The 22,905-nt window shown below is 33.1% G+C and overlaps 1 protein-coding gene across 2 annotated transcripts; it reads left to right on the forward strand.

Annotated features, from left to right (window-relative positions):
- The first annotated feature begins 1,700 nt into the window (after nt 1–1,700).
- On the forward strand, nt 1,701–21,061 carry LOC133329972 (signal transducer and transcription activator). Of its 2 annotated transcripts, XM_061538431.1 has the most exons (9): nt 1,701–2,277; nt 2,523–2,608; nt 11,321–11,462; nt 11,730–11,847; nt 11,926–12,145; nt 12,757–13,020; nt 13,089–13,274; nt 13,504–13,639; nt 20,963–21,061. In XM_061538431.1, the coding sequence occupies exons 1-9, from the start codon at nt 1,766–1,768 to the stop codon at nt 21,003–21,005; spliced, it is 1,707 nt and encodes a 568-aa protein (XP_061394415.1). In that variant the 5' UTR covers nt 1,701–1,765; the 3' UTR covers nt 21,006–21,061. The 2 variants fall into 2 exon arrangements, with proteins under 2 accessions (XP_061394415.1, XP_061394414.1); XM_061538430.1 differs by having other exon boundaries at nt 11,730–12,145.
- The last annotated feature ends 1,844 nt before the right edge of the window (nt 21,062–22,905 follow it).

The following is a 22,905-nucleotide window of genomic DNA, read 5'->3' on the forward strand; positions in this document are numbered from 1 at the left end:
TTTAGATTTGTTCGAATTGGTCAGGTTTGGCACGAATTATGGCCTTCAAACGGCCAATGAAACCTTCAAACGCTGCCCAAATGTTGCTCTGCGATATTTTGGCCCATAACCATCGAAGCCCTTCCTTGAGGTGATCGACACTTTAGTATTGCTTTCCAGAATACTCCAGACACAATAGTCCAACGGATTGGTATCCGGAGATTTTGGTGGCCATTGTGCACTGGAAATGAAGCGATGAACCTCATTTTGTAACCATTCTTGGCTGGCGCGTGCTGAGTGCTGTTGGAATGTCCAAGGTCTGCGGCCAAAATGTTTGCTTACCCAAGGCTTTAATACACCCTCCAGAATTTCGCGATAATATTCGGCATTTATTTTGATGCCACGGTCGATTAATACGAGCGGAGAGCGACCATCGGCTGTTATGGCGGCCCACACCATCACCATGGCCGGCGATTGAGTTCTGGTGGCCAACCGAAGGTGCACATTTTCTGACCTGACCTCTTTGGCAAGTAAAAACGATAATTTTGTTTCTTTGCAAATTGCTGGGCAACGAAGGGTTTTGTCATCACAGAAAACTTAATTCGGCAGTTCCCCACTTTCGGTCAAGCGATGCAACTCTTTAGCTCTGTTGTATCTATTTTCTTTGCATCTTTTTGCATATGTTTATAACAGACAAAATATAGAATAGAATATGCTTTGAATCACTTTCGAAGTCGATTTATGCATGTCCGTCGGTCCATGTTAAATTGTAACAAACTACCGGTCACATTTATCATCTGAATTGGATGAAATTTGGAACAGCTCATTTATTTGGCCTAGGGACGAATCCTATTGAAATTAAGAAAAAATCGGTTCCGATTTAGATATAGCTCCCATACAAATTGTCGGCCGATTTAATGTAAAGGGTGCACCAAAGTCCCTTGTATATCTTTCGATTTGCACGAAATTTGGCATAGGGTACTGAATTGTGTCTAGAAATATGTGTGCTAAGTTTCGTGAAAATCGGTTTAGATTTATATATTTATATATATTTTCGTCCGATTTAATATAAATGGTTTACTAAAGTCTCTATATATCTTTCGATTTGCACGAAATTTGGCATAGCGTACTAAATTGAGTCAAGAGTGGTGTACGTTAAGTTTGGTGAAAACCGGTTCTGATTTAGATATAGCTCCCACATATGTTTTCTACCGATTTTATATAAATTGTGCAAAGACTAACATTTTGTCCGATTGGCACAAAATTTTGTGCAATATAATTTCAATACTTTCTAAACATTATTATAATTACGATATCTAAATAATATACTAACCATTTTGTCTTTCTTTTTGATTTCCACCCTAGGTCCGAACTCATTCACAATACAACATCAACGGAATTGTATGAACGTGATGCCCTACAATTCTATGAGGATTTAAAACAGAAACTCATCCCCCTGAGCAACGATAATTTAATCAAATTTAAACTTGCCGAAATTTGTACTAGTGTCGCTCAAACACCAGCCGTGGAGCTATATACACACGTTCGTACCGGTCTTCAGCGTGAAATACAGCTGTTAGACCAAATGCCCCAATATTCGTATGTGGGTGGTGTGCCAGTTAACGGCTCGGCTGTAGGTACACCCGGTATGTTGGGCGGTGGTGGTGGTAGTATACCCGTTGTCCCCGGCATGCACACCCCAACAATGGCTACAAGTGCTAATGGTGCCGGCACATACGCTGGCGATACATTGTATGCTGCCCACAGTTCCATACCCAAACTGGGCATGAGTATCAATTCGATTTTTGCCGATATCCAACAATTTGCCCGCAACTATGAGGCATTTCATAATTGTTTCACCAGCTACAATCAACGTAAACAGCACATGACCCAACAGGATATACAGTTGCAGGATCTACAGCTACAGGAACAATGTCGCATTTTGGCCAGTACCCGTAGTAGCATTTTGCAGGACATCAAACGGGTGATTTTCGATTATGATTCCATACAGGAGACGGTGATAAATGAATTGAAAAATTGGCAACGTAATCAAGCGTTGGCCGGTAATGGAGCACCATTCCGCGATAATTTGGATGATATACAACGTTGCATCGAACTGCTGGTCGAGCTGGTGGGCAAGATATTGGATAATGTCAATACCATGAATCAAATACGTTTGGATAATAACGATGAAATCAGTGATATAATTGCCCATGTACGGCAGTCACAACAGTTGTTGGTTCTGTCATCGTTTATTGTGGAGAAACAGCCGCCTCAGGTTATGAAAACCAATACCAGGTAAGTTTTACTACAGAGAATATTATCAACTAATTATGCGTAACTTACCACCATTGTTGGTGTTGTTAAGCAAATGATGTGGAAGAGGAGATAAACAGACAAATCTATCCATATCCATGTATTTCGGTATGTGTGTGTGTGTTTGTTTGCCTCTATGCATTTCCTGATGCTTATCATCATCATCCTTATGATTGTCATGATTGATAGTCTCTGCTAATTGGGTTTCATATTTCATTTTATTATAGATTTGCTGCCGGTGTACGATGGCTGATTGGACCACAATTGGGCATCAGTGTTAATGGCCCTCAAGTTGAGTGCATAATTTTATCAGGTATGTAACCACAATTTAACAACAACATCAACAACAACTACATTAAATGACATAAATTCAATTGAATTTTTCAACGAGTTGATATTGGGTGGGTGTCAGTTATCCATCAATTTTCGTTAGCTATGTATAGCCTGCAGAGTCATTTGTACTGATTATGACAACAACTGATGATGATTATAAATATATTTCGAAATAATTGAAACCTTTATAACAGTGAAATTCAATGCACAACATAAAATGGAAGGATTTATTTGAGTAAGCTACGGGATTTTTGTAAATACATTCACAAATAAAAAAATATTTGAGATAAATTAAATATTTTTGAAGCGAATACATATTTGAATATCCTCGGCCTTTAGGGTTAATGATGGATTTTGTTAGATTCCAAATAAAACCGTTCCAAGCAATTTAGGGTCAAAAATCCTCGCTTCTTAGGGTTAATGATGAATATTTTTAAGATTCCAATTAAAACCTTTCCAGGCAATTTAGAGTTGAAAATAGCAACGTCCGTCTGTTGGGCTAGTACTCCTGCAAACTGTTGATATATGTTAGAGGTTTGGCCTATATATTTTTGAGAAGATTTGAACTATCGGTTTCCTCCATTTTGCAGTCGAAATGATATTTCAATGATTGCCATAGAGGACCCAAACAGACGACGTTGATAAAGATAAACCTATTCCTAAGTTCCTCAACTACATAATTCTTAAGATTTTTTTATGCGTGTTACGTTTGTAGAATGCCCAATTCCAAGAACATTCCCGGGGTTTCTTCAACACAATATTGGCAATTATTGTTTATATTCTTCACCACACTGTGGTACAAGGTATAATGTCTTTGGGCATATATTTGTAACAGGAATCGAGATAGATCCATTGTTCCTTTTGAGAATATGCATAGAATTCCTCCCAATTATGCACCGAATGAGAAAAAATTCTGCATAGTGATCCTATAAAAATATATTTCAAAAATCCACGCTTTTATGAGACTTTTAAAAATGTTTTTTTATCCATGCCTTATTTGAAACTCTATAAAAAAAATATATATATATATATATATATTTTTAAATCCATGCCTTATACGAGAGATTGATTTTTTGTTGGAATCGGTTCAGATTTCGATATAGCTCCCATATGTAGTTTCGTTCGATTTTATGTAAATGGAGCTCGATGGAGCCAATATTGGTCCAATTGAGTCAAAATTCTGCACAGCGTACTGAATTAGGTCCAGATTGATATATGCGAAGTTTTGTTGGAATCGGTTCAGATTTCGATATAACTCCCATATATAGTTTCGTTCGATTTTATGTAAATGGAGCTCCAATATTGAAGCGATTGAGACACAATTTTGCGTAGCGTATTGAACTTACTACAGGTTGACATCCGTGGAGTTTTGTTGGAATCGGTTCAGATTTAGATATAACTTCCATATATAGTTTCGTCAGATTTTATGATGCACAAAACTCCCAATATTGGTCTGATTGAAACAAAATTCTGCACAGAGTACTGAATTGGGTCCAGATTGATGTATGAGGAGTTTTGTTGGAGTCGGTTCATATATAGTTTCGTCCGATTTTATGTAAATGGAGCACCATACTGCCAATATTTGACCGATTAAGACAAAATTGCAGAGCGTACTGAATTATTTCCAAATTTATGTATGCGAAGTTTTGTTGGAATCGGTTCAGATTTAAATATAACTCCCATATATAGTTTCGTTCGATTTTATGTAAATGAAGCACCATACTGCCAATATTTGACCGATTGAGACATTGAGACGAAATATCCTAAATCATTTTTTTTTGCCTGAGGACACGGGCCTTAATCATAAACAACTTTTTGAGGTGCTCAGGCTCCGTTCGAATACATTCGGTACCCTGGAGATCACTTTACGAAGGATGTGACAGGTTGACAACTGGTGCAGTTTTCAACCTAACTAGTGTAGAAAGCCGACGAGCTGCAACTGGACTTCAGTGGCTTCGAAGTGAGAGCCGAAATCTCCCACATTTATAACTATCCAATATCATTAGAGCCAACAATATTGGAATCTATGGCAAACATTTCTGATGTTATGAAATGTTTTGCAAAGAGATTTTGTAACATACCACATACCAGAAATACTAAATTGCTGAATCGGAAACATTTTCTATTATCCTGATTTTTTTATAATTTTTTTAGCATAATTTCATATTTAATTAGAACTATCTTTGATTTGATAATTATGGTGTTGTTCTTGTTCTTCTTCATTTTCAATTTAGTATTCTTTGATTGAGTCACTGCATTCAGAAAGGTTATAATTTTTTATTCGAATGACAAATTTGTTAACTACAATATTAGCAAACCTAATTACTTACACAATTTCCTTTGGTAATTCGATCTGTTCTTGGATTTCATTTTAAAAAACATTGATTTCTCGCCTAAGAAAATGGTGTAATTTGTGTACTAAATAAAAAACTTTACATTTCCCCCACTCCAAAATGGTTCCCCATTACAAAAAAAATACAACAAATAATAACTCTGTAAAACTTAATCGACTTCACGTTGCGCTCCTAAAAAAACAATTACTTAGCAACGACAGCAACAACAAAAGATCATAAAACGTTTTTTATTACAATTTGTTGTTGCTTTTTTTAATGTCTATTTTGTATTGTGATGTCTTGATGAGGTGTCACGTTTAGATTTTTTAAGTTTTGCAATTTAAGTAATAACAATAGTCTGATTAGTTTGTTAACTATGTAACTGGGTTTATGGGTGGAATGTTCTTAAAATGATTAGGCTGGAAAGTAGCACTTGGCATTTTATATACAAGATTTATAAATATATATTAAAAAGCATTTAAGCAATTGAATCGATCGGGCCAAGCTCAAAGCTTTGGTTGGTTGATATAGCACTTCGAATGGCACTTAAAAACAGTACCGCCAATTGTTGTAGTTTCGTAACTGAGCATACTACACTCATTACATCTCACCACCCCAGCCCTAAACAGATCCTCTCACGTTTGGGTGTTTTGTTCAACGTATCTCAGAATATGAGCTGATGAGCCCGGAGTCTAGTGCTAGAGTCAAGTTCTAACCACCTCATTAATAATCATTTTTTTCGTCGAAGAAGTGTCACCATATTTTACAATGGGTGGCGTTGGACCCTGATGAAAATGTTGAATCAACCACGAAGTCTAGAGATTGGTTAGAATGCTTCAGCTAATGAAGCCAAAATCATACGAATGAAGCCAAAGCATACAACAATGAGAACCTAATTCAGTACTCTGTGGAAAATGTTGACTCAATCGAACAAACATTGGTAGTATGATGCTTCATTTACCTAAAATCGGACGAAACTATATATGAGACCTATATCTAAATCTGAACGGATACCAACGAAACTTCACATACATCAATCAGAACCTAATATAGAACTCTATGCAAAATGTTGTCTCTATAGGACAAATATTGGTAGTATGGTGCTCCATTTTCATAAAATCGGACGAAACTATATATGGGAGCTAAATCAAAATCTGAACAGATTTCTACAAAACTTCACGAACATCAACGTGTAGTAATTTCATTTCGCTATGCAAAATGTTATCCCAATCGGACAAACATTGGCAGTGTGGTGCTCCATTTACATAAAATCGGACGAAACTATATATGGGAGTTATATCTAAATTTAAACCGATTCCAACAAAACTTCTCATACATCTATCAGGATTTAATTCAGTACGCTGTTAAAAATTTTGTATCTATCGGACAAATATTGTCAGTATGGTGCTTCATTTACATAAAATCGGACGAAACTATATACGGGAGCTATATCTAAATCTGAACCGATTTTCAAGAAATTTTCCACACATCATTTTTGATTCAAGTCAGTGCAATATGCCAACTTTTGTGCAAATCGAAAGATATATACGGACTTCGGTACACCATTTGCATTGAATCGGGCGAAACTATATATGTGAGCTATATTTAAATCTGAACCGATTTTCACAAAACTAAACACACATCATTCTATACTTAATTCAGTACGCTATGTCAAATTTCGTCCAAATCGAAAGATATATAGGGACTTTAGTGAACCTTTTACATTAAATCGGATGAAGATATATATGGGAGCTATATCTAAATCTGAACCGATTTTCACAAAACTTAACACACATCATTCTAGACTTAATTCAGTACGCTATGTCAAATTTCGTCCAAATCGGAAGATATATAGGGACTTTGGTGAACCATTTACATTAAATATATATGAGACCTATATCTAAATCTGAACCGATTTTCACGAAACTTTACACACATCATTCTAGACTTAATTCAGTACGCTATGTCAAATTTCGTCCAAATCGAAAGATATATAGGGACTTTGGTGAACCTTTTACATTAAATCGGACGAAAATATATATAGGAGCTATATCTAAATCTGAACCGATTTTCACAAAACTTAACACATATAATTCTAGACTTAATTCCGTACACTATTCCAAATTTCGTCCAAATCGAAAGATATATAGGGACTTTGGTGAACCATTTACATTAAATCGGGCGAAAATATATATGAGAACTATATCGAAATCTGAACCGATTTTCACGAAACTTAACACACATCATTCTAGACTTAATTCAGTACGCTATGTCAAATTTCGTCCAAATCGAAAGATATATAGGGACTTTAGTGAACCTTTTACATTAAATCGGATGAAGATATATATGGGAGCTATATCTAAATCTGAACCGATTTTCACAAAACTTAACACACATCATTCTAGACTTAATTCAGTACGCTATGTCAAATTTCGTCCAAATCGGAAGATATATAGGGACTTTGGTGAACCATTTACATTAAATATATATGAGACCTATATCTAAATCTGAACCGATTTTCACGAAACTTTACACACATCATTCTAGACTTAATTCAGTACGCTATGTCAAATTTCGTCCAAATCGAAAGATATATAGGGACTTTGGTGAACCTTTTACATTAAATCGGACGAAAATATATATAGGAGCTATATCTAAATCTGAACCGATTTTCACAAAACTTAACACATATAATTCTAGACTTAATTCCGTACACTATTCCAAATTTCGTCCAAATCGAAAGATATATAGGGACTTTGGTGAACCATTTACATTAAATCGGGCGAAAATATATATGAGAACTATATCGAAATCTGAACCGATTTTCACGAAACTTAACACACATCATTCTAGACTTAATTCAGTACGCTATGTCAAATTGCGTCCTAATCGAAAGATATATAGGGACTTTGGTGAACCATTTACATTAAATCGGGCGAAAATATATATGAGAGCTATATCTAAATATCAACCGATTTTCACGAAACTTAACACACATCATTCTAGACTTAGTTCAGTACGCTATTCCAAATTTCGTCCAAATCGAAAGATATATAGGGACATTGGTGAACCTTTTACATTAAATCGGACGAAAATATATATGGGAGCTATATCTAAATCTGAACCGATTTTCACAAAACTTAACACACATCATTCTAGACTTAATTCCGTACGCTATTCCAAATTTCGTCCAAATCGATAGATAGATATATGCGACCTGTAATAATTTGTTTACAATTTAATATGGACGTAAAGACGGAGGAAATGCATAAATCGACTTAGGAAGTGATTCTATGCATATTCTCAACAGAAACCATGTCTCTATCTCGTTTCCATTTGTCCGTTACAAACATATGCACATGTCGCCAACACATCTTAATTACGATTTAATTATTCGACAGATTTTAATTCCATCTTAATGCCTTAATTAAATTTCACTTGAGATATAAAAGAAATGTCCACTCTTCAAAGTATGTTTAAAACAAGAAATTAATTTCTATCTTGATTTTACGAAATTTTAAAAGTACATGGGTTTCCAGTTTTAAATGTCGTATTTTTTTAATGTTTGCCTTCAGATGTTTATAAATGTTTGTTTGTATACACACAAATATTGCCTAGCTTCCACGAATCCTCCTTCAACATGATGTGTACAAAGCCTCTTTGATGATATTATTTGGAACCTTTTGATCGTCAATAACATCCTTAAGCAAAAGAGTGTCAGTCATTCCCTTCATTAAAACCATTGCCATTGAAATTGAGTAATTTTTAAGAATTTAAATTTAATAAATTTATTATTAGTTTCAACCGATAAAATTTTACCATTAACCACCACATGTGTGTGTGTGTGAGTCATTCACACATGTAAATCTAAATATAAATATTGCTATATATTTATATTAAATTAAATGTGAAATGCAATTATTATTTATTATATTGTTTTCATATTATATTGAATTTATATATGATGATGTTTGTAAAACAACATAGCTTCTGAAAGGAAGCAAATAATCAAATATTTATTTTTTTCTTAATTTACTTTCATAAATTTTTAAGAAATGAATTTATTTAAATTCCGCTCTTTTTGTCAATTGTGTATGTATGTATTTTGTTTTTATTCTCCTTCTCAAAAATGCATATTAAAATTAATTATTTAGAACAAAGCATTAATTAAATGCATTTAAATTTCCGATTAAACGTTACAAAATATAACAACAGCACCAACAACAAAACTTAAACTAAATTGTTTGCATAAATTAAATTGTTCATCTCATATCAGTTGGTTGGGTGGGTCTGTTGCCGCCGTAACTTTGCTAAATACCTGATTCCCTCATTCTCTGTCTCGTTTTGCCTAACAACGACGGCAACGACAGAACATCGATGCTGTGACGTCGACGATTATATTTTTGTAAACTCATTTACATTTTGCATTGGAAATTACAAATTGCAACAACCACAACAACAACGGTGACAAAGTTCCCGGAAATACATCAATGCACCATTAGGAGAATATGCAAATGGTGGTGGTGATGGTGGTGTGGCATCCCTGGTAAACCAACATTAACCTGAAAACAAATACCAAACTCTGGCAGAAGACGACAGACACACATACGCACTCGATACCACACATTAGTTGCTGCTGCCTGCTCAGAACATTTTGTGTGGGGTAGTTACTAGCCGAATTTCCCTCCACAGCTTTCGGGCTTTGCTCTATCTATGGAAACTATTAACAGAGAATAATAGTTGCTGGTTAACAGCAACCTATTATGACTTCATTTCAGTTCCAATCAAGTTCAAAGGAGATTATTCTCATTTGTACATACATAACGGGTTGTAGTTGCTGGTAATTGGGGGTAGGGTACAATAAATTTGGTTAACAATTTAGAGGAAGGGCACCTAATGAATTTTTTGCAGTCTATTAGTTTGTCATAAAAGAACTTCTCATGGTCTTCTGTGAAATGATGTCCCACCTCATGGTATTCTTTGACAAGATGACCCACCTAATGGATCTTCTGAGAGAAGATGACCTCATTGCCTTCCAAGATCCTGTGTGGAAACTCCCCTTTTAAACAAGTTTTAAAAAAAATCCCGGCTTTCCTGAGAAACGAGTTCAAAAAAATCCACGCCTCTGCTGAATACAAAACCGTAAACTCCTCGCACTTGATACTGTAGAAGACCTCAGGGTCTTTTATACAATTGTGACATATATAGTCTTTCATAAGAAGAAGAAGACCACATGGCATTCTATGAGTAGAAGTGCGTTCTCATGGTTTTCTGTGAGATGACCGCATTGATCTGTATGAGTTGACCTCATGATATTCTATTAGAAGTAGAGGGGCTCGTGTTCTCATATGAGATGAAGTCCTCCTGATGTCATCTATAAGAAAAAGAAATCATGGACGGAGATTATACCTATTTCTAAAAACCTTGTGGTCTTCTTCTCTTCCACGAGATATGATAAGGTCTCGTGGACATATATGACTAGTCCCCATGGTCTTATGTGAGAAGAACGCTTTGTAATCTTTAAGATGATCCCATCATATTCTAGGTAAAAAAATGAAAGGAAGAAAAGACCTATAGGTCTTAAATCTAAGACTTTAGTCATCTTTAGATGATTTCATCATATTCTAGCTAAAATAAAGAAGAAATCTAAGCCTTTAGTAGTCCTGGAAAGTAAAATTATAGCATCTCGACGCCTGAACCTTGAAAAAAAAAAAATAAAATCCACGCCAGGTCTTGGAAACAATTAAAAAATCTCCGATTGACTAGTTTCGGAAAACATTTTTTATATTCCGCGCTTAGCTAGTTATCAAAAAATAGTTTTTTTTTTAAACTACACACCTGGATAGTTCTTGAAAAATATCTTTCAAAGAATAAGCCCCTTAAATATTCCGCACTTGTCTAGTTCAAAAAATAGTTGTTTCTTTGAAAACTTTGAAAACAAAGAGGCAAGTGCTCTTGCGAAACATTTTTTAAATAATGCATTTTTGTATAATCTTTTAAAATGTTTTTTTTTAATCCTATGGCCAAATTAAGAATTACTTAACCTTACCCCGCATTTAATAAACCCATCCCCGTTTCACAAAATTTCCAATTACCAATAACAAAACATTGTTAACTCTTCAATTATATGGTTCAATGCTGGAATTTGCAAAGTCAATCAGCGTCATCATCATCATTGTTGTTGGTGTTGTCATTATCCACGATGTTGTTGTTGTCATTATCATCGTTACATCTCTGTTTACAAAATGTGTAATGTCATGATGTAAATATTCGGCCTACACACGTACATAAAAATATCTGCACATTGGACTTTACTAATAGTTGTTATGTTTGTTTCTGTTCTTTTTTCTATCCCGCAGAGGCTCAGGCTCAACGTCATTCCGCACAACGTACAATGCCTGACTCATCCAGCAGTACACCAGCCTCATCCGGTGAAATTGTGAATAACGTTGGCAATATGGAATATAATACCCAGACACGTGTATTTTCCGCCAGTTTCAGGTATGTACAAATGAGGCTATACTCATGTTACTATCTCCCCCCAAAAAACGCCCACCCAACTTATTACATGCTGAAATTCATTCATTCAGTGTTTTGTAAGGTTCTTGTAATAAGTGTGATGGGTTCTGGTGAAATTTAGCAAAGATGGGGGCGACACAATATCGTTATTATCATCAGGGTCGTCTTCCAATCTCATAATTTATTTTTCCTCATTTTCCACTTATCTTGTTATTTTTACGAATTATTCTACTTCTTCTCTATTTTTAGAACAATGCAATTGAAGAAAATCAAACGTGCCGAAAAGAAGGGCACCGAAAGTGTCATGGATGAAAAATTTGCTTTATTATTTTATACATCGGTTGTAGTAAATGATTATAGGATTAGGGTAAGTGCGTATTACACGCAATCGAGTTATAACCTGCATAACAAAATTATTATTCAATTCGTTTTTTTCCTCCTACAGGTCTGGACATTGTCATTGCCGGTTGTCGTCATTGTCCATGGTAATCAGGAGCCACAGTCATGGGCAACAATTACATGGGATAATGCTTTTTCGGATATTGTACGTGAACCTTTTCAAGTGCCCGAACGTGTAGCGTGGTCTCAGCTAGCCTTGGCATTGAATACCAAATTTGAGTCATCAACTGGTCGTGCCCTAACCGAAGACAATTTGAATTTTTTGCGTAAGTAAAGGGGGCGGAAAGGAAATCAATGATAAGACCGCACGATCTTCTATGAGATGATTGCTATTCTAGTATGGTAAAACCTATTGGTCTTCTACGAGAAGACTTTTTGATCATCTATGAGAAGACCCGTAGGTCTTCTATGAAAATACCTAATGGTCTTCCACATGACCTCATAGCCTTCTACATCAGAAGATAGATCTCAGAGTATTCTATATGAGAGGACCTCAGGGCCTTCTTTATAAGAAGACCTCGTGGTTTTCTTTATAAGAAGACCTCATGGTTTTCTCATAGGGAAGACCTCATGGCCTTCTTTATGAGAAGACCACATCGTCTTTTTAGGAGATGACTTCATGGTATTCTTTATAAGAAGTCTTCATTGTTTTCCATATGTAATGGTCTTCTCATTTAGACCTTTTGTATCATAATCTTTTTTAAAAACAAAACTTCATGATTGTCTCATAGAAGATGTTGACAATTAATATAAGACGAGCTCATATTATTCTATATAAAAAGTCTTAGAGGTACACCTCTTACCGATTTGAAAACCCAATTTTTTTTCAAATTTTATTAACATTTCTTTCTTCCCTCCCCCTCCTTTTTTTCAACAGATGAAAAACTATTCCGCCGCAATATTATCAATGGCGAAGAAGATTACATAACCTGGGCGCAATTTTGTAAGGAACCCTTGCCCGATCGTTCGTTTACATTTTGGGATTGGTTCTTTGCCATTATGAAATTAACCAAAGATCATTTATTAAGTTTATGGAAAGCTGGTCTCATTGTCGGTTTCATTAATAAGAGTAAAGCCGAACGGACACTCAAGGAGCATGTGGGTGGTACATTTTTGTTGCGATTCTCGGATAGTGAATTGGGTAAGTTGCACATTTTTAAATAGCTATTAGTTAAATTAATAATTTTATTTAATTGCATTTCTTTTTAGGTGGTATTACCGTGGGTTTCGTCAACGATCAAAATGGTGTGCTAATGCTTTCGCCATGGACTGCCCGCGATCTAAATATACGCGGCCTAGCCGATCGTATACATGATTTGGATGTATTACGTTATGTCTATCCCACAAATCGTTTGCGCGATGAAGCTTTTCATGAATTTTATACACAACGAATGGGTAAGTTTTAGATTGATAAATATTTAGAAAGTAAATTATGAAGGGGAATGATTTGAAAATAGTTTTCAATGAAAAGAAGATCGTCCGATCATCTATGACAAGAAGGAAGACCTCATGGTCTTCTATGAGATGAACTCTTGATATCCAATAAAAAATATGCGTTCTTTATAATATAAAAAAATTAAATCTAAATTGTTCGCTAATCAATTTTATTATTTTTCTTTTGCAGATGAAAATACCCGTCGTGATGGCTATGTTACAAACACCATTCGCGCTCATGTACCGGCCATTGAAAATAATTTTGGTGGTGTTACACCTCAGCACAATATGCAATCACCCCATCCACAAGATATACAAATGGGAAAGTAAGTACAAAATTGTTCCTTAATTTTTCTTCTATACTCTGCAATAGAAATTCATTATCGCAAACCGCAATAAAAAATTAAAATCATGACAAATAATCACCATCACACGAAAACTAACGACAAACACCATTTACTTTTGTGTTTTTTTTATTACACATTTCATTTAGTTGTTACTTTTTTAATTTAGATTTAATTTGTTTATAAAAATAAATTTACTAATTTAATATAGAAAAACAAATTTTAGCTTAGCAACAACATTACTGGCAATACTTTGAATTTACATTTTATAATCTATTGTATTAAAAGGATTTGAGAAGCATACATTTTTCACTTTGCTTTGCTTTAGGCTTTTAGTTAGTCCATAGCTTTTAGTTTAAGAACAAAAACAAAATGTTTTAAACTTATTTAATGATTTATATATTTTGATTTGTTTTTTTCTTCCCTTCTACTTTCTAAACTATTATGATTTTCATGTGACCACTGACTGACAACATCGTGTGTATATGTTTTTGGGTGTAATGACATTACTTCTTCTTCTCCTTATAAAAAATATCCTACCAAACTCAAAAAGTGATAACACCACAACCAGCAGCCAAAGTCTCATAGATGATCTCTATTCAGCAGCGGGAGAAATTAACTGGGATATGATCTTATAGTCTAATTTCTATTGTGATCTAACATTAACGAACACACCACAACCACACACACACACACCCAACAAAGCATAGAACCCCAAAAGTCTGATTGTTGCCTAATTGAAATTATAAAAACAAAAAACAACAACTAAAACAAAAATATGAAATTGTTTATTATAATAATTATTATAATTTTTTCTAAATAATTTTCCTTTCTAAAAAAAAATGATTTTTTTTTTAATTTTAAATCTGAATAAGTTTCTCTTTGGATTATTTTGCTAAACTTTGAAAATAAAACCAACAAATCATCATAAATTTATTCCAACCAAAAAAAACAAACAAAGCAAGTGCCTTTCTTCTTCTTATTCTCTTCTCTTCAACAAAAATGTTCTACAACTGTGTTATGTAGAAAATATTCTTCTAACAAACAAAAGGTATTTAAAGTTTTTTCTTTATAAATATTTAATTTTTTATGGTTTGTTCCTCTTTCTTTTGATCTACTAAAACCCAATCAATATGTTTGCTTCAGCGAATTTAACAAAATTCATTCATAATTCATATTCCATTTTTCACCTGCTGCTGCTGTTTTAATTTTCGTCACGGCACTGAGCTCTAATTCATTTATCCATTAATTAAAAAAAAGAAAACCGAATGAAATGTACTGCTGTTCACATCTGTCCATCGCAGAATGTCTGTCTGTCATTCATATCCATCAATTAGTAGTTGGACATTTTTTCAACCACATCACATCTGTCTATGTCAGGACATTTTGTTTCTATTTCGTTTTGGGTGAACTAACAGTCGTCTATCAATCAATTAAATTAATTTTTTTTTCGCTTCAAATTGAATTTTTATAAAATATTGTAAATAATACCTTTTACTATCATAACTACTAACATGGGATAAAATTAAAAAAAAAAAGAAAATAAAAAAAATAATAATTAAAACGTCTTGTATTAAGGCATGCTGGGCATGGAGGCTTCATATTTGTTATGACTTTGAAAAGATATTGGCTCAAGAAAACTTTCTCAAGGATTGACAGAACCATTAGACTGGAATTTTGAAGGAGATTTTCTTAAGGATTGACAGAACTATAAGCGTGTTTTTTAAAGGATCTTTTTTGAAGGATCAACAGAACTTTAAGCGTGGATTTTTAAAGATAATTTTCTCAAAGGATCAAAACAACTATAAGCGTGAATTTTTAAAGATAATTTTCTCAAGAATCAAAAGAACTATAAGCGTGCATTTTTAAAGATAATAAATAAATAATGATAATGAATTTATAAAGGAAAATTTCTCAATGTTCGACAGAACTGTAATCGTAGATTTTTAAAGGAACTTTAAGCGTGAATTTTTAAAGGAACTTTAAGCGTGAATTTTTAAAGGAAATTTTTTCAAGGATCAAAAGAACTATAAGCGTGAATTTTTAAAGGAAAATTTCTCAAGGATCGACAGAACTAAGCGTAGGTTTTTAAAGGAGCTTTAAGCGCGAATTTTTAAAGGAAAATTTCTTAAGGATCGACAGAACTAAGCGTAGATTTTTAAAGGAGCTTTAAGCGTGAATTTTTAAAGGAAAATTTCTCAAGGATCGACAGAACTATAATCGTAGATTTTTAAAGGAACTTTAAGCGTGAATTTTTAAAGGAAAATTTCTCAAGGATCGACAGAACTAAGCGTAGATTTTTAAAGGAACTTTAAGCGTGAAATGTTAAAGGATATTTTCTAAAGGATCGTGGATTATTAAAGGACATTTTCTAAAGGATCGTGGATTATTAAAGGACATTTTCTAAAGGATCGTGGATTATTAAAGGACATTTTCTGAAAGATAGACAGAAGAACTGTAAACGTGGATGTTTAAAGGAAATTTTCTCAAGGACTGTCAGTAAAAGTAAAGACATATTTTGAAAATACAGTGTCAAAAAAGTTTTTTTTAAAGAATGTATTTTCAAGGAGAGAATTTATTCAGGGGAGAATTTTCTGAAAATTTTTCTCAAAAAAGGATTTTTTACATTATTTTCAGGGCAATCAATACTCTAAAATCGGATTTCGCTATGAATTCCATAATCTTAATTTTAATTTGTCATTCGGTTTACAACACGTCGAAATATTCACCGAGGACCCCATAAAATTCATATATTCATGATCAAAATGAGATTTTATATCCGTCAGTTTGTTGATATCACGATCTCGCAATATTCAAGATAGAGCTTTGAAAATTAGTCTCTCTAGTTTGGTATCGATTATGTGAACAGAATTTTTTCTAAGGGTCCTACAGGATTTTTTATGAGGATATTTTAGTTATGTTGACTATCGCCTTCACAATTATAACCAGCCAGGTTCTACAATTGTTACTTCTGTATTCCTGAAAGCTTATTTTTCGATATTGTATTCTCTCTCCAGGCGGTCTGTGTGTTTATCGAAGCAAAACTGTTGACGATCCATCTCCGAATTGTGATATTTAACTGGTGGAAAGAATTATTAAAAAATGGGTGTAGAGGTAATGTCTCGTGGCGTAACAATCTATTGGGCCCCAGAAATTCACAATATAGTTTTATGGAATATAAATGAGACGTCCATTATATTTATAAGACGTCCATTATATTTATATTTTTAAAGACACTGTTTCAAAGATCTATGATATCCTTTTGTTTTAAATTCAAAGTATTGTTAGTATTCCTATTTTTCATTTTGGTCTTCTATAATTTCAAATGACTCGAGTTACACTCATACACACATGCACACAATAAGTTCTTTCATAACTAACATACACTCATCATTCATCGACACTTTCAAAAATAACTAATGAAATGACATTTCTTTTCATTTCTCTAACACCCAACGCCAATTTATTCACAAATCCTGCAATTAACCAATTCTTTTCCATTAGCTTGCAAAATAGCACCATCATGCATCTTTAAATTTTATCCAAGAACAAAATGAACAGCGAAAAAGAAATATTTAATAAAAACCAAAAACAATAGAAAAATATATAAGAATAAAAATGTTTTTAAAGATAAGTAAAACAACAAATAAATATATAGCTCAAATATTAAAAAAAAAATAATAGGTAAATTTAAAATAAAAAAACACAATATTTACTAGACGAAAAAACAAATGATGGTATTACAATTTCAACTATAAGTGATGCATGTTTGTTGTTTCTACGCTGTAATTAATAATTAAATCTAAAATATACTGAAATTCTCTTCAATCATTGTACCTTTATTGTTTTTTTCTCATATATATAAATGCATCTAAGTTTTGTTTTCAAGTCATGAATTTTTGGATAAAATCTGTAAATTTAATAGTTGGTTTTGTTATTGTTGTTAACATTTTGTTGTTTTTTTTCACCTTTGCATGTTGTTGTTTAGTATTAAAACTGTAGTTTAATTTGGTATATATAGAAATATTCAAAAAATAAAATATTTTTTTTGGGAATATTTGAACAATTTTGTGTTAATATAAAAACAAGAATGATAACAGACAATTACAAATAAAATTAACAATTATAACATATACCAAATTAAAAATGTAATAACCAAATAGCAAATGTAAATTAAATGATAAAAAAATAAAAACTGAAATGTTATGACTGAAGCAGGTGATTATGGTGATCACAATTTTGTATTTGAGGAAGTAAAACGTTTTTCCTCAGAACAATCAATTTCCATTGAAACCAGGTGCAATCAGTATTTTATCCGTCGTAACTAAGTATACTAAATTATTGGCAAAGATACATTCCATAAAAAATATTCGTTATCCCTCTGATGATAGTTAATGCGATGCTTACTTGGGACTTTTTTTATACGAGTACTCATTGGTATATATGTACAATATATTTTGACTATTATAATCGAATAACGGATATATTATTCTTATAGGATTTTTGCGATAAATACTGTGAACGGCTTACAGCATGCGGTACCAGCCCATTTTGTTATAGCAATCATGTTTTTGGAAAAGATCAGAACCTTACTATTGCAATTCGAAATGGACTTAGACAATTCTTGGGAAACAATACAGAATAGAATAACACCGAAAAGCCCTAACAGCAACAGTTTTGAGAAAATAATCGAAAAAATTCCGAAATCAATTGAAAACTACGACTTAATAACGGAATGAGTCGACACTTTGCACCAAGTGACTCGTGCATAACCATGCAATAGAAAAACCAATCGCAAATTAATTTTGTTACCAATGTTCCATATTGTCCATTCCACTTAAGTACGAGTGAGAAGTTAAACAGTATATATAACTTGATATCACGGATACAGTTCCGTTGGATCCAGTGCTAAAATGCTGAACTGAAAATAATACATAAATTTTAGTATCTCAATAGTGAGCCAATATTTACAAGGACTGGCTACATAGGATGCACGGCAGCCGCTCCACTCGGAGACGTATTGTCCATTGTGATCATCCTAAGCTATAGAGTAGAAAGCTGAAAAATTAAAAGTTTATGGTGAAATAAGATGGGAAGAAGAGTAGATTAAAATTTTTAATTGAACCCTGCCAATTTCCTTGCAAAGCTGTAAATGTTGGAGAAAAAAAGTTAGCGTTTCTATATAGAATCTCCCAAAATGTCTATATCTTCTGCCTGGGTCATCGACAAAGTACATGTTCGATAGTTTCTATTTTCGTTCTCGCATAAACGTCAATAATCCACCTCATTAATCTCCCATTTTGAAAACGAGATCATGTTCCTCCAGGAACCTGTTATGATCACTCTATTTGTCCTTATCATAGTGACATCAATTGTTAAATCAAAGAACAGGATTATAACTTAATTAAATTTGATGCTGAGATCGGTATTAAGTGTGAATACTATTCCGACCTGTTCCATAGTTTCCTTAATATAGAGTTAATCTTTTATAACTTTGGACACTTCCCTAGATAATGCAGATCCTCTTTGACATGCATCTACCTCCGAAACGAAAGCATTTAGATGGTCCACCGGCATTATAAAGATTAAAAAATATATCTTGCGCGAACGATCTGTCTGATAGTATTTACAATTATATATTCCTCGAACTGACTATTGAGGCGATTTGAATTACGGCGGTTCATGTAGTATACAGCGTCGTCGTAAATTTTGTGGTAGATGTTTCAATACATATTTAAAACGACAAACCAACACAACGACCAGTTTTTGTTTAGACTTCTTGCCTGACTTCGGAATGTGGACCACCCTCCGCATTCCTAACCTGCATATTCAGGCCACTTGAATAACCGCAGTCTCCATGTGATGTACAACGTTGTCGTAAATTTTGTGGCAGTGGTTCTCATATTCTCCTTTGAAACAAAGCTTGTTGATCGATAAGAAATGTGTTCAAACTATCACATATGTCTTCATATGCGCGAACATTTCTAGTTTAAACTTCCTCGACTTATATGCGTCTCAGGAGTCTTTGTTTCTGGCGACAACAGCAAAATCGGTCAGCTTTTCAGGTATTCTTACCTGAAGTCAGTATCCGGACCAACCTGTTTATTTCCTGGCTTTGAAAAATTGAGAATTTGAATCAGATATTTCACCCCCGGTTCATCCAGCTATTTCACATTATAAAGATACTGCTGTAGGCTTGACTCGACGTAGAATTTATCGTCTCATTTCTCTTCGTGAATTGCCAGGGATTTAAGTAAGTAGAGCTAAAGTGCATATAGCACGCTTGGCTATATGATAAATTGATTACTTTAGTAAGGTACTCGGCTTCCGGTCCATCTAGCTGTTTGTTTCAGCATTAAAGTAGATATACCATAGTCTATACAGAGGTTAATATGGAGACGGCATTCGATACACAAAAGCCTTAGCCAGAATCGCATAAAGTGCTCGTCTCATTCCTCATTCCGTACTTTACATTATATGTACGGTTGAAATCGGTACCTATCCCACAGTACATTGGGGCTTTATATGTGAATCATGTGTCATTTAATGAAATAGATCTTAATGTCATCCCGTTCCTTCCTCGAAGAATTTTCAATAATTGTCAGGTGTTTTTGTACTCAATATCTTATATGGTAGCTATCCCACTGTACAGTGGAACTTTTTTATGCTATCAATCTAATGTCCTCTCGTTCCATCCCCTGAAGAAATTCGCTCTGGCTTAATTTGATAAGAGCTTCCTGTGAGTATTTTTTGAAATCTAGAGGCTGCTTCCATGGCGTTGCATGTGGGGTTTGGTCCTCCTCGGCCGTGTTTCTTGAGAATTAGATATTTACGCTGGAATTTTTGTAGGTTCAATACTCAATACCCGATAATGGTAGATATTCCACTCGACGTGGAGCACTGTAGTAATTTCACTCCTGCACTGAGGTAGTTTAAAATGATTCATTACTCGGTCCTTAGAAGGTCTGTTGTAATCACCCAGGGGCTAGAGGTCAGTGGCTTGAATTACTTTTATTCCAGTCACATGACCCTGGGTTAAGTGAAGTGGTATTGCTACTTTAAATTTTGGATAATGAGGTGAATGCATTTATCCTGGATTTTTTTTTTAATTTTTTAGTTCAAATTATTTTACAAAACTGTTTAAATATTTCCCATAATATTTCTTTTGTATACCTAACATAAATGTTAAGTATTTAATTGTTTGTTGTTATTGTTATAATTTTAAATTACTATTTTTTTTAATTTCTTTCAATTGTTCTTGACCTTTTATTTATTTCGTTTAATTTTTTCCTCCTTTTTTTACAGTGACAACATAAATTTTACGGACTTCGAGTCAATACTATATTGAACGAAAAAAAAAACAGAAACACTAAATAACAATTACTTATTAATTATTACTATATACATATTATTATATATATACATACATATACATACAAAACATAATTTTTATATTTTAAACATTTTAAAGAAAAAGAAAAAAAAACATGTAACGATATTTTTGGTTTTGTTAAAACATTAAACAAGAGAAACATAAAAGAAATTATTTTTTAAAAAGAAAGAAACCCACATATGAGAAAAACAAATTTTAAAAAGTGAAACAAAGTGAAAATATTTTAGAAAAACTAAACGTATTTTGAATACAACAAAGCATTTTATTGTCATATATAATATATAAATATTTTACAATAATAACAAATAAATAAATAAAAAATAAAATTGAAATACACATAACTATTTCATATACAATTTAAATAAATGTCGTCTTTGCACTACAATAAAAGAAAAAAGCAACATAAATAAAAAACATTGAGGTTAAATAAAATATATTTAAAAACAAAACAAATAACAACAAAGTCATACAACCACAAGTCAATACAAATTTAAATGTCAAAGAGAAAAAAACGCATATTTAAGAAAATAAAAAACAAGTCATCATACAATTTTTAAAGTAACGACGGTCCACCCTAATAAATATACACATGTATACTCTATAAACAAATATACAAAAAGTAAAATATTGGAATTTCCAACAAAAATAAAAATCGTAAACTCCGCCCAGAGAGAGCCCTGAGCTGCCCCAAGGGCACATCATTGCAAATAATACACTGAACACACTCAACGACTCACCACTCTATACCCCCAACCCCCAAACGGCCATGAGGAAAATATAGTCCTTCTCCAACAAAAAAACAAAAGCGTTAAATGTTTTTTAAAAACATCCCCCCAAACAACAAAAATTCGTTGAAAAATAAATTAAATGTAATGTTAATTAACACAAAATTAATTAATTTGAAAAATAAAGTTACATACCTACATATATGTTTTATTATAAAATTACATGATTTTATTTTATTTTTTTTTTTTGTTTCTTTGTCCTATCTATATTTTTTAACTTTAATTATAATAATAAAAAAATCAAATTTTGTTTTAAATACAAATAATTTTATTTTTAATAATGTATCAAATAAAAAAAATAAATATAAAATTATTTATATGGACTTTTTTATTTTTGGGAATGTGTGTATGTATGCATGACTATTTTTTTATTAATTGTATAAATGGTTTGTATAATTAATTTTTTGTTATAAACAGTAGATTCTCAATAAATGTTACATCGAAAATTTAAGAATTGTCTAATCGATCAATTAACACCTTTATTGTATATGATAATTATTTAAAATTGTAAACTATGGCCATCCAATTATCCACAAACCAGGACAGACCTGCATATTCATATACCTAAGTGGGGTACTGAACCAGATAAAGCCGTAAAACAAAACCAATATGGCAGCGCCTGGCCAATCGAAGATCTTATTACTGTCAGCCATGTCAAAGTGTTCGAGAGCATAGATAAGACTCTTCTGAACTAGAATCCAGTCAGTTTCAGGTCGTAGATGCTACTAAGGTGGACACAGAAATGGTTAGTTGTTGTAGCTATTTTAACTATTTTTTCCTTTTACTAATTTGATTCTGTTCTCTACACCAGGTTCAAATCGTTGGTGGCCTGTGCTAATCATCGAGTCCTGATGGAGATGGCGTTCTATTGAAATGTATCATATGGATCATTGCCGGCCAGATTTTTGAGCCATTTTATCAAATTATACAAATTCCACCATCATATTATAAGTAGTACCAACTTGAGTTTATCAATGTAGCTATTGTTCGTCTTCTGCTACTGATGGTGAGTAATCTCCAAATGCACTTTTTGTTTTGGAACTCTTTGATGGGGCTGTGAATGTAGAGGC

The sequence above is a fragment of the Musca vetustissima genome, unplaced genomic scaffold (genome assembly GCF_032173495.1).
Source record: "Musca vetustissima isolate MV318-11 ecotype Yass unplaced genomic scaffold, APGP_CSIRO_Mvet_v1 utg1260, whole genome shotgun sequence".
NCBI lineage: Eukaryota > Metazoa > Arthropoda > Insecta > Diptera > Muscidae > Musca > Musca vetustissima.